Here is a 14,009-nt window from a genome sequence, read left to right on the forward strand (position 1 = left end):
TTGAAACTAGCTTTTAGGCTCTGGCATTGTCAAGGTATTTGGTTTACCAACATAACCTCTAGATCTTATTTTCCTTAAATTAAAGAGGTCAGATTTGATGAACTCTAAGATCCTATCTAGCTCTATATATCTATATATATTCTAAACTAAATAAGACTAAAATAACCAAGAGGCATAAGAGTCATAAAAGGCATCCTTAAGACCACTGTAAGATCTCTTTTAAAAGCCAAAGAAATGATTATCTCATTAAGGAGTAAGAGTCAAGGCCACAGGTCAATGCAGAATTTACGAGCAGAATAGACTAGTACTGGAAGGATGGCCCAGCACATCTATATTGGAGATAAGATCAGAAAGTAGGCTGTAGGAGTATCTGCAGATCCCACCAAGACTGAAAGAAGTGCCAACGTATGTCTGTCTTGGGCTAAGAATCTGTGTATCTAAATGAAGCAACTGTAGCATCTCTTTATCTGTAGAATAAGGAGTTAGATCAGATAATCTAAATTCCTTTTCAGTATTAACATTCTATGAGTGTACATCTATTATTATATCACATTAGTAATATATGTTATCCTTTTGGGGTATATTTGTGTTTTATAAGAGGCAGCTGTGGAATAATGAAAATGACACAGATTTTGAGGACAGAAGATCTAGGTTTCATTACCAGCTCTGCTATATGCTACAAGTGGCCTTACAAGTAGCAGAGTTTAAGTTTAGTTTCCTCATGTGTAAAAGAGGGATAAAAATTTTCACACTGGTATCATATATTAAAGTATTCCATAAATGTTAAAGTACTGTATAAAAATGTGTGATATAATTTTATTCATCTTGAATAAGTATAGCAAGAAAACAAATCTTTGACTCAATATTAGAAATAACTGTTTTCCAAATCCATTTTTTTCTAGTGGGAAAAAAAGTCATTTGAAAAATTCCAATCAACCTTGTTATAGTGAAACTAGTGGGGAAATGGAATTTTCTATACTTTCATTAAGACTAGGCTTTTAAAGAATGTGGGAGTGTGAGGGTGATCTTATCAATGTGAATTCCAGAAAAACCAGTGGGACTGTGAAAGACCAAGAGCAAAAGCCAAAAGGAGAGAATTAACCAGCTGTGGTCCCTTCCTATCTAGGTAGCTGCCCTACACTTCTGCTCCCTGTAGACAGGCAGCCTTTGTTCTACATTTTCTCCACATACAGATATATGATTTATATTATATTAATTTACACATTTGCTTGTTCTTTTGTAGTGCTCTTGAATCTTGCTATGTGTTCCTCCCCTTCTCCTACCCCATTGTGTGGACACTCGTCTTCATTTACTTTTGGTATCTAGTACATTGTTCTGTAACTAGTGATTGCTTAACAGATCTTGTTTTCTGACTACCCTTAGTATGTTCCCTTTCCTTTAGGCAGATTCTGGATGCCCTTAAACTCCGCTACTTGTAATTACCTCCTACCCTGCCTAAGAGCCCCCTGGGGCCTGAGAAGCTCCTCTCTGCCCCATCTTCCTCCTCACTTGATCTCAGCAAGATTCTCCCAGCAGAAGCTGAAGATGCTGAAGGAGCTCTCCAGGGCATATGCACACTCATCTGGCTTCTTTTCTCCAGGAAGGCCAAAAACACAGAGGAACATGCAGCTCTGGAATAGATGACAAAGAAAGAAAAGAAAGTCTGTCTTGGGAAAGAATATGGCTTGCCTTAACTGAACCCGCTTCCCTGAATGAAGCCAGACCCTTTCCTTACTGGTCTTCTGTTAGGAATGTAGGACTCTACAAGATTCATGAAATGAACACTCTGAGCGACATCAATATGGAGATTTAATAGAGAAATAAAATCTTAATTTAACTAACTATTCAAAGAACTAAAATGTAAAATGTAAGAAAAATTAATGCCAAGAACTCTTCAAAACTTCAATCTCTAGTGTATACCTTGAGCTAAGTCTATGTGGCCACATTTTCTTCATCTATAATGCCAAGTATTATGATACTGCTCTCTTTCAAGCTCTTCAATTGTCTGAATAAGATTCGATTACATTTACTTTACTAATAGAGCCAGAAAAACATTTTTATGCTTTCACAAGGATTTTTCAACAAGAATTGAATCAAAAAGGATACAGAGTAACCCTCAATTCCCCTGACAATTAAATTAATTAGAACATCCCATTTCTTAACTATTATTAGTTGAAATTTTAATATAAAACAGCTTGTTACAAAATAAGTAGCAGGGAATCTGTGCTTATATTATATGAGAGGTAAACTGTCATACAAGACTATTATTCCTCACTCACCTTAAAGGCTGATGAGTCAAAGTGCCTTTGTACTTACTTTTTCAAACATAAAAATCTGGATCAGCTGGCCACCCCCTTTCTCTATGACTGTAGAGATGTATAATGCAGCCTCCTGGATAAGATGACAGAAATGCAACATCCATGCTGTCTTGTGGAACTCTAGGTTGACCAAAACCATAGTCACAGTACGAGATTCAGATATATACTCCATAGGTTGGCCTTCGTCAATCTACAAAGACACAGTGAGTTACCTTGCCCGTATCTTCAACTCTCAGTACCATGTTTAGGAATTTTAATTCCATATTCCATAATGAGTATGAGAAAATAAGGGTGTCAGACAAAAACCCAGTACACTTGGAATAAAAACTATTTTGACTTTAAACTTAATTTGCTGATGACACTTGCCAGGATATTATATTTTCTAAGAGTTAGTTTGATATTTCTAATTCCATTAGTCATTATAGCACTTTTTAAGGTACTCACATATATTTATGTATATACAATCAGTCAACACATATTTACCAAGGATATACTTACTCTATACCCTGCTATACAGCGTATTAGTTTCTTGAGGGACAAACTGAAAACAAATACAGCTTTTACTTTCCAGAAATGAGAAATCTAACTAGTGATAAGACATGCCATCACAGTAATTGGTGCAGATGGGGAAATCTGCTGGTATTACAATGAGGGGCAAGAGACTAACTGGATCAATATGGAAAGACTGTCACATATAAATGTACACGTTTACATAAACACATGCACAGTCTACATAATGACTCCAGAACTAGGAAATAACCTTCTTCAAAAGGTTTTTCATTATGTGCTTCCGCAGGGTTTGCTCAAGTGCAGAGTCTGGATCCAGCTCCAGGGCAGTTCTTAAAGTGTCTGAGAAAAGGAAAATAAACAAAATGTCTCCAGCCATGTGGAAAATTAATCTTTAAAATTTGGGGCTTGGGTAGAAACGACAAAGTAACTTACCAGCACTTGTTCTGTAATGTGGCAGATAATTGAGGCACTTGTCAAAATGCTCATCAAAATCAAATGGGTCAATGATCCGCATATCTCTTAACTATAAAAAAAAAAAAAATGACTCAATTCTGTGCCTATCCACCAACTAGATTACCTTTGGTTCCTTAACAAAGGGGCAAAGGATGCCATCTCCCTTATTTATCATTATATTTCCAGCCTTATTGTTCTGCCTCATCTATCTTTCTGGGAGAATATCCCCCACCTCCCTCCAAAATAGAGTTCCAATGGTTGTTGGTTTGGTTAGGCAGTATGTGGCCACCACCAGAGCACTCCCGGTGTAGTAGGCCTCTTTAAAATGTGCAATAGATAGGGCCAGCCTCCTACCTTCACAGCTTCATCCTCCTTCATGATTTCCACTTCAAACATGTACTGCTCACAGAGCTTCCAGCAGTTCCAGGACAAGACAATCTCATTTGCTTGTGCTAAACGCTGAGCTAACTGGACATCATCTACATCCCGCCCAAACACTAAGAGGTACTGCCGCTGCTCATCTCCAACAACAACCTGGGAAATCCGACCTGCAGACAGACCTATCCAGAAAAAGGAGAAAAGTGGTGAACAGCTAAACTCAATTGGAAAACTATGCAAAAGGAAGGGTCTGGAATCCTTACATTGCTCTATGCATCATGCAAATCTTGTTATTGCCCACAGTTGTAGAAGTATTAGGTGAGTGTACCTTGAAAAATAATACCTTGCCCCAGATTTCCTTCTGTCTCAAACATACCTTGAGATAGACATTCAAACAAGCTTGGGTTGTATGGATGAAGAAACAAGAGATCCTAAGCTTCTAAGAGTCTTGTCTCTAAATTGTTCTTCTAATGGACATCTAGAATCTGCTGACAGAGACCTAATGGTTATGCTCAGAAACTGCTGTCACAGTGACCACACCATTGCATTCCTCTTCATATGCAATCATATTAAACCAGACATGGGCTTTGCCATACATTTTTATTCCACTTCCAGTTTTTCTTGCCCTACAGGATTTCCTACTACAAATATAGCTGAAAAAATAGTTTGCTTGTCAGGGGAAAAGTGACTATAACCATAGCTAATTCACCCAATTTAAGCTAAAAATAAGGAGAAAATAGTTTTAAGGGAATGGCAGAGACATATGCTTCTGGCCAAGATGGAAATCAGGCAGTGAATTTACCACAAAGCTTGGAATAACTAATAAACTGTGAAAAATACATGAAACAATTTTCAAGATATTTGGATGTCAGGTAATGGAGGACAATGATGCCTAAGAAATGGGAAACAAACAAGGTGAATGCCTGATACTCCAGCTTACTGTCTGGAGAGCTTCCCAGACACATCTCAGGGAGTGGAAACCTAGGTATAACCCAGAGGATTCCTGAGAAGACAGAGCTAGGAGTCTGAGGAAGCCAAGGTGGGTAGAGTTCATAGACTGTGAGTACTGGAGAAAAGTGTACAGAGAGAACTCTAGCAATCTGTACACGGTCCCCACCTCAAGTTTTTCATTGGTCACAGATAAGTGCATTAATGTGAGGAACCCACCAAATGCCAGAGAAAGAACCACTTGAAAAGATTAGAAAGAACAATCCCCAATATCACACAGGGCTGGGAATAGGTTCTGTTCCTACTAGCCAGAGTGTCAAACTTAATAATTCACAGGACATTAGGTACAGTAATCAGAAGGGATGGGGTAAAACTAGCCCTAGACTAAACACAGCTCTGGTCCCATCCAACAAAGTTTAAAAGCAAAAACTGAGAGAATCAAGCTAACCATACCCCAGAATGAAGCTCAAGAATATTATATTTAAAAAATCAGCACCCAACAAGGTAAAATTCACGATGTCTGGAACCTATCAGAAGTTACCAGGTATGCAAAGAAAAAGGAAAATGTGACCTACGATGAGGATTAAAATCAATCAATCAAACCCAACTCAGGATAACACAAATGATAAAATTAGTAGACAAGGATATTACAAGAGTTATAACTACATTCTATATATTCAAGACTCTAGAGAACCTAAACAAGTAGAGACAAGGAAGATTTAAAAAAAGACCCAAGTCAAAGTTCTAAGGAAAATAACCCACAAGGCTTGATATGAAAAATACACTAAACAGAATCAAAGACAAATTAGACATTGCAAAAGAAAAGGTCTGTAAACTTGAAAACATATCAAAGACACTATCCAAGATGAAAGGCAGGGAGAAAAAAGAAAACAATGAGGACAGCACTAGTGATTCGTGGGGCAGTTTCAATCACCCTAATGTGTGTGATTGGGCAGAGGAAGAGGGAAACAGAAAAAATTATTTGAAGACTAGGGGGCTGGGAGACAGGGTTGAAAGGTTAAAGAAGTACAAATTAGAAGATGATAGATAGTCACAGGGATGAGAAGCATGGCATAGGGAATGTAGTCTGCAGTAATGTAATAGCTATATGTAAGCCAGAGGGGCGATACAATAATCGGGGGGATCATTTCATAAACTATATAAATGTCTAACCAATGTTCTGTATACTTGAAACTAACAATAAAATAAATGCCAAAAAAAGAGATAAAAGCAAACTTCAACAACAAAACAACAACAAAAGTTATTTGAAGAAATAATGGCAGAACATTTTTTAAATTTGATAACTAAAAACCTATATTTAAAAGCTCAATGAGCCCTAAGCGCACACATACACACACAAAACTGAAGAAAACTATACCAAGGCACATCATAATCAGATTGTCTAAAACCACTAATAAAGAAAAATCTTAAAGGAAGCCAGAAGAAAAAAAGACACATTGGATACAAAGAAACAAGCTTAAATCAGATTTCTTGTTGGAAACATTGCAAGGCAGAAAACAGAACAACAGCTTTAATGTTAAGAGAAAAAAATCCCTTGCAACTGAGAATTCTATACCCAATGAAAATACCTTTCAAAAACAGAGGTAAAATAAAGATTTGTTTTCAGACATAAAAAAACTGGACAAACACATCTCCGGCAAACCCATACTAAGAGAAATGTTAAAGTTCTTCAGACAATAGTAAGTATTAAGAAGGACATAAAGAAACTAGAACTCTCATACATTGCTAGTGTGAATATAAAATGGTACCACCACTTTGGAAAAAAGATTAGCAATTTCTTAAAAAGGTAAACATATATCTACCATATGATCCAGACCTTCCACTTCTAGGTATTTACCAAAGAAAAATGAATGCATATGTCCATACAAAGACCTGTACACAGATGTTCATAATGGCTTTATTTCTAATAGCCAAAAACTGACAACTCAATTGTCTATCAAAAGTGAATGGATAAACAAATTGTGGTATATCCATAAAACAGACTACTACTTAGCAACAAAAAGGAATAAACTATTGATATATGCTACAACATGAACCCCAAAATAATTATGCTGAATTAAAGTAGCCAAAAAGTATATACTGTATTATTCCACTTACATAACTTTCTTTAGAAATGTAAAATAATCTTTAATACTAGAAATGAGATCAGTGGTTTCTTGGGGATGAAGCGGGGAGTGGTGTGAGGGAGGGTTTATACATAGGCACAAGGAACCTTTTGTGAGTGACAGACATGTTCATTATCTTGATTGAGGTTATGATCTCAAAAGTATAAATATGTCTACATTCAGTATTAATTATGGATTATCCCCCAATAAGACACTAAACAAAAGAATAAAAAAGAATTATAGGACAGGAGAGGTGCTATATAAGACAAAAATGATTTTTCACTACTGCTCCTTAAAATATAAATAGGAAAAGTGGCAGACAACTTTTGCCCTTAACTCAGAGACCCTTTAAGGTTTCTAAAGTCCTGTGAAGGAACTTTGTGTATAGAGCTTCCTCTCCAATACTGACTCTTTGTGCAGCTTTATAATTTTTACTGTATTTTAGATTATATAAGACAATAACATAGTTCAAAACCAAACTATAAAAAAATATATACATTAAAAAGTCTTGATCCACCTATATACCCATCTATACTATTTTCCTCCAGTAGGTAAGTTTTATTAGTTTCTTATATATCTTTACATGAATATAAACAAATAAGAAAAAGTCTTATGTTCTCTCCTTATATGAAAGGTAGTACACTAAACACAGTACTTTGCACCTTACTTTTTCTCAGCTATATTCTGGAGATATTACTATATCAAAACATAATTTTTAAAAGTTGCAGAGAATCTGAGTAGACATATTACTATTTATTTAACCAGTCTCCTATAGATGGATTGTTATCAATCTTTTATTACAAACCATATTTCAATCAATAATCTTGTACATGTGACATTTCATATATGCTTAGGTATACTTATAAGATAAATGTTCACGAGTAGGACAGTTGGGCTGAAGAATAATGCATTTGTAATCCTAATAGAGATTACTGAATTACCCTCCGTAAACTTGTATCACTGTTGATTCCCATCAGCAATATATGAGAAAGGCTTACTCTTCACAGCCTCAACAACAATATGTCAGCATCTAAATTTTTGGGTATCTATAGATGAGAAATGATCTCAATGTACTTTCAACTGGTATTTTTCATATTGTGAAGTTAACTATCTTTTCACATGTTAAAAGAGATGTATTTCTTTGTCTATGTACTATTTATTCATATCTTTTACTCATTTTTCTCTTAGCCTTTTCTTGATTTCTATGTGTTCTTTTAAAGAAAATTCTGTGTTCTCTCTATCTATATTAGAAAAATTCACCCTTTGTTTACATGAGTTGCAAATTGTTTTTTTCCCAATTTATCATTTATCATTTGAATATTTCATAGTGGCTGGGTTCTTTTGTTTGTTTTTCTAATTAGATCTCTTTTAGTAGATACTACCTATCTTTAGCTGCAGGTCCTGGCCTTCTCTGGTATGGTAGACCCCAAATTTCTCCTGTATCTCCAGACTGCATTTTGCCACCAGAGTAATGATGTCACTCAGCTGATTCTGTTCCACTGTCCAGAGTGCCAGGAGCACATTCCCTGCAGAGACAAAAGATAGGCTGACAGAGGTTAAATATCTGGACTCACCTGGCCAGAACAAAGCCTCCCCAAATGCAGAAGATATCATGCAAGCTGTCAGGCAAGGTTTCTTGGCCCTATACATTATACTAGGTGAAAATATTGTTTTACATCCTCAAAACCATTGAGCATATAAAAACATGACTAAGTAGAAGCTGAAATTTTCCTAAGGTTTAAGGACAGTTTTGGTAATCTTCCCTCCACCAGTATACTAAAAGAAGAGGAGGTTACTAGCAAAGAGGTTCACGAAATGTTGATGTTTAAATTTAATTTTATGGCTGGTTTAATTTAAATAAAAAGATAGGCCAACTCTGTGGCAAAAAAGCTTGCTAACGATCCTAAGATTTCTCCAGATAGACTTTTGACTCCTCCGTATCTTACATTTAGCTTCCGCTACTAATGACCAAGTTTCTCATTGGTTTTCTCATGAATGCTTTATAGGCATGTGTTTTTCTGTCATTCAATCTAAATGAAATGTAAAGACTATCTGAGCTTAATACGGGCAAAGTGTTTCCATTAGACTGGGAGATTGTTTGAGGTAGAAATTGTATCTTCTACATCTTTGCTTCCCCAGGCCCAGCACATATATAAACAGATATGCCAAATTCCACCTAAATACAGTCTTCTTCACTTAGTCCTTTAAATATTCAGAAAAACTGATAAATACCTGTGATATTTAGGATATCCCCTCCAAAGCAGAGCACATCTGAAATTGAGTAAGGGAGAGAGAAGAAGATAAGTCAAAATCAGAAGTATATCAGATCATGGCAGAATCATATATGGTCTAAAGAATGTCCTACTGAGTTTTTCCTCATATCTTTTCTGGTCTATTTGTGCACTCCAAGGTTCAGGCCCCTTCTTCTTTCTTCCTAGCTTCTCCTCAAATTTGTCTGTACTTATACTCATCTTCTCTAAAATTGAAGTCCTCCTGTTCTCTTCAAAGCCACTCCCCTATTTGTGCTCTGGATCCTAGCCCTGCTTACTCTCTCAAGAACTTCACTCCTTCCCTTATCTTCTTTCTACTGGATCGTTCCTATCAATATTTTAAAATACAAAAACAAAACACACCAAAATTAACCCTCCTGTTCTTGACTTTACCTTCTTCTGTAGTTATTAGGGCTTTTTCTGCTATATTTCCAGAAAAAAAAAAATTCTCAAGGACGACATACAATTTTCTCCTGATATCCTATTCAATCAAATTTTTTCTCTGCCAATCTCTTCTCAGCTTACTCCAAACTGACTTTGATCTCTGCACTTCATTAAAATTATCAAGATCATCATCTTGCTAAATTTAGTATTTTCTGACCTCCCTGTATTTGGTATCTTTCATTTTCAACCCAGTTTGCTATCACCCTCTTCTTCTAGAGACACGACTTTCTCTTTGGTTTCAGGAATACCACAATATCCTACCTCACTGGCTATCTCATGGTCTCTTTTGTAGGTCTTTTCTCCCTAATCATAATCCTCTCCTGCAGCTCATTATTAGGCTCTTTCCTTTTATTTATACTCTCATTATTAGGCTCTTTCCTTTTATTTATACTCTCCCCATCAATTCACATTTTGATTTCTTTATTTGAATAACTTACTGGAATCTCAGACTCAACGTATTCAAAACAGAACTCCTGATTTTCTTTTCAAACCCCAGACTTTCCCATTTCAGTAAGTGATGCCACCATCATTTCAGTTATGAAATCCAAAAATATGAGAATCCCTTTCCTCTCCGCTCCCCACTGAAATCCTGTTGAACCTGAAAAATATATTTCAAATCAATCCATCTCCATATAGCTCCACTGTGATATCTTTAGACCAACATTTTTAACCTTGACTGAACAATGGAATTGCTTTTGAGAATTTTAAAAATCCCTATTCCTGGGCCTACCTCAAGATATTCTGATTTAATTGGTCTAGGGTAAATGCTAGACATCAGGAATTTTTAAAATCTCCACAACTGGTTATGTAATGTGTTGCCAAGATTAAGAACCACTAACCTAGACCAAATCTCTATCATCTCTCTACAGCTGCTCCAATTACCTCTTTTAGCTTCCATTCTTGCTACCCTCCACTAGCTCCCTATAATCCAACCTCCAATCTCTATCATCTCTCTACAGCTGCTCCAATTACCTCTTTTAGCTTCCATTCTTACTACCTACCCTCCACTAGCTCCCTGTAATCCAACCTCCAAGAAGTAGCTAAAATGAGCTTCCAAAAAATGTAAATCAGATAACATCATTCCCTTGCTTAGAAATTTCCAGTTTCCCTTTGTACAAACATATATAATCCAAACTCCTTACTAAGGCCTACAGAGTTTGATGATCTCCAATCTAACCTCAAACCACTCTTCCCCCGCTAGCTCTGCTTTAGCCACTCTGGCCTTCTCAGTTGACAGAACCTGCCAAGCTTTCTCCTATCTCAGAACATTTGTACTGGGCAGTCTTCCATCTGAAATGCTTTACTCTTGGCCCTTCCCTCTCATCATTTATGTCTGAGTTTAACTGTCACCTTCTCAGAGGAGCCTCCTATGATTACCCTAAAACAGAAACTCTCTCACTCTACAATTATTTTTTTATAACTACACCCTATTTATTTCCTTTGTAGAATGTATAATCTATAATGATCTTGTTTACTTATTATCTGTCTCTCCCACTAAAATAGCTCCACAAGGGCAGGTATTATATCTTATTTTCCAATACATTTCCATTACCCAGCAGTTCCTGATGTTATGATTCTCATATAATACATAATTCCTATCTCCCCCTTTCATTTAAACTTGATGAGAAAAATTGAAAGACATTTTATACTTGTTCCTCAGGGGTAAAGGATGAGTCAAAAAAAAATCACATTTCTAAAGGAGATGCCACAAAGTAAGTATTCTGGTATATCTCAGAATGATGGACATAACCATATGGGGCACTGTTAGTAAAGAAAGAGAATATTATACAAGTACTAAAGGATGTAGGATCAGAGTAATTTCTGTTGGTTAGGCCTAACTAGACTGAAAGATACTTGGGTCGGTTTTCCCAACCTCTGCACCTATTACAGTATATGTCACAGAACAGGTACTCAAAATGTGTTCACTGCACAAATAAGCTTTTATTTTTTCTTTCATTCTTTTAAGGCAAATATCTACAAGCTTAATTCATGGCAGACAATAAAGAAAAAACTCATTCCTACCTTATAGGATGCAATACTAGAATAGGAAGGTGTTTTGTAAATTATATTTGATATACACACGAGGCACATTACGTTAGAAGAGACAACCTGAGGAATACTTTATTTTGAAATAAAATACAAATGTGACGTTAAAATTAGCTCTTTCCTCTTTCTGAACATTTAGTCAATAGGATGTAAAATTGGGTACAATGGCAGATACAAAGATCTAGCTTGTCAGTGGCAACCTGAAGTTGAGTAACACTAAAAGACTGACCCTTTAGTATCCCTTTTAAAGTACCCCAGGCCCCCTTCTGTTAAAACTCCCAGGAACCCAGCACCACACCTCCTTGCTCCCCTACAATGGTCACTCACGCTCCACGATGTCACTAATGTAATAACTGAAGATGTGGGCCAGTTTGTCCACGTCATGTTCCGACTTGCCGGTCAGGCTGAACCTGTCCATTAATGCTGTAAACCCTGACCAACAAGGCAGAAATTACTGTTAGCTGCAAATCCTAAATTTTTAGGCCCTATTCCCTCCATGCATCAGACCGGTGTAAAAGAAGCAGATTTCTTGGAGTACTCCCTTATCCCTTAACATGGTGTTACTAAGAAAGTACTCAGGGCCAGGCTAGTTGCTGCTACCTCAGGGAATCCAGAGGACCACCCTCTCCATGTTTCCATGAGCCGCAGATGATGAAGATTCACCCACAAGCCCCTTTTCATCTGAAGCCAGTGACTCCTTTCCCACCATCCTCTAAGGCTCCTTGGCGGGTGGGAGGTGGCAGGAAGTGGTCGGGGTGAACTATAGAACTTCTCCCATGTGAGGAATACAGAAACTACTGACAAGCAGAAAGGATTAATGCTTTATGGAGAACTCTTACTTTGAGCCCCTTGAGGGAAGACACCATGTTATCATGCATCTTCATATCTATTAACACATACACTCCACAAATATTTGTTAAATGAACGACTCTCAAACTACCTGCTAGTTCGCTAACTCCTAGACCACACTTGTGGACCAGTGTAATTAAAGAATGAATTAATCGAGCGAATACAATAACTGCATGAGGAAATAAGCTTATTGAAAAATGTTCGGGACTGGGAGAACCTTGGACTCAAAGCCTGCTGTGTGGCCTCGGAAAAGTTTTTTCCCCTTTTTGAGTCTCAATTTCACTGTTTTTGAAGAGAACTCAATGGCTAAGCCAGATCATTCTTAAAGGCGTCCTCCTGTTCTGAAAACAACCCTCAAAGTTTTCCTGCGGAAGCAGCGCCTTGGAGTTAAACAGCACCTTAGCCCGTCCGGGGGGGCCAGACTGTAAGCGCCGCAGCCTCTAGGAGCTGAGGACCAACGGCCGCCCCTTTGGCAAGCCGGGCGAGCGACGCACCTCCCTTCGCCCTCACCCGTCACGTGCACGCCGAGGAGGACGCCCTGGGCCGTGACAAGCTCGGGTTCCAATCCCCGGGGCTTTCTGAAGACCAGCAGGTCGGGAAGCAGCGCCGCCAACCGAGCCTCCACAGACCACAAAAGCGGCGCCCCCACCCGCTCGCCGGTCGCCATTGCGGCGGCGGTTGCCTGCTAAACTACCGGAGAGTCCTTCCACTTAACAGCCAATCTGCACCGACGGCCCTGGCGAGGCCCTCCCACAAACCAATCAGGATGGGGTTCCTTACGGCAGTGTTACGCGAAGGCTGCGTGGCCCCGCCCACCTGCTTCTGACCTCCTTCGCTCTTGCTCTGGCTTCCTGGCGGGGAGGCGGGGCAGGGAAGTGCCAAGCGGTCAAACTAGGAAAGTTGACGTTTTTTAAATCCTGAAATGTGATAGTGGGGCTACTTCGAATTTAAAACAGACCTAGGATTAATTATCAATAGTGCAGTCTTTTATATCACCCGAGTAGAAACTTGGGTAATGGGACAAGTTCCATTGGCATCTAAGGCAAACCCGGCATGGTTTTGAAATTTAACACTATTGGACTAATAAGGCTATTTCACTGTCAGTCGGTTTCAGTGGTTAGGGCGAGTTTCTTCTATTTCTGTCGTCTGCCAGGGCAAGTCTATTGGGTCTCTCATTGGAGGGCTCCCCAGGCTGTTTTTCTCTCAACTCCTGGTTCCAAGGTTTGTAATAATGGCACACTTTAGGTTGCTAGTTTGTTACTCAGATTCATGGAGATCACAAAGCAGTAACAAAATGAGCACGTTGTGGATTCTTAATCAGGAAAGTACTTTTTCTGCAAAAATAATCTAAAACTTCTATCTTCATTATCTATAGTTCTACATAGAACACTTAATCAATGCCCTTTGGGTAAGCTAATTTTACTTGTGGAAATTACTTCTTTGCATTTTGGTTAGCACTTCCAGTAGTAAGACCAAATATTTTCAGGTAAAAGAAAGTATCTCCTCAGTAGGTTGGAAGGGCCAAAAGGGAAGGAAGAGAGATTAATAAATGATTAAGAGGCCTGGACACTACAAGTTTGACATTGTCCACAGAAGTCACAATTTCAACATTGTAAACACAATTTAGAACCCAGGAAATGTAGACTCCTACAAATACAAATCACTTC

General features: G+C 38.0%; 1 protein-coding gene across 1 annotated transcript in view; it reads right to left on the reverse strand.

The window, feature by feature from the left end:
* LOC120596168 (adenylate cyclase type 10-like) overlaps positions 1-13,862 on the reverse strand; it is a 38,627-nt gene extending 24,765 nt beyond the window's left edge. The window contains exons 1-9 of the mRNA XM_039854547.1: positions 12,853-13,862; positions 11,821-11,925; positions 8,966-9,004; positions 8,116-8,259; positions 3,636-3,841; positions 3,261-3,351; positions 3,079-3,167; positions 2,317-2,508; positions 1,510-1,631 (exon numbers count right to left, since the gene is read on the reverse strand). Of these exons, the coding sequence (XP_039710481.1) occupies positions 1,510-1,631; positions 2,317-2,508; positions 3,079-3,167; positions 3,261-3,351; positions 3,636-3,841; positions 8,116-8,259; positions 8,966-9,004; positions 11,821-11,925; positions 12,853-13,009 (1,145 nt within the window). The 5' untranslated portion in view covers positions 13,010-13,862. The remainder of the gene's footprint in view (positions 1-1,509; positions 1,632-2,316; positions 2,509-3,078; positions 3,168-3,260; positions 3,352-3,635; positions 3,842-8,115; positions 8,260-8,965; positions 9,005-11,820; positions 11,926-12,852) is intronic.
* Positions 13,863-14,009: the final 147 nt, after the last annotated feature.

The sequence above is a fragment of the Pteropus medius genome, unplaced genomic scaffold (assembly GCF_902729225.1).
Source record: "Pteropus medius unplaced genomic scaffold, Ma_sr-lr_union100, whole genome shotgun sequence".
Classification (NCBI taxonomy): Eukaryota; Metazoa; Chordata; class Mammalia; order Chiroptera; family Pteropodidae; genus Pteropus; species Pteropus medius.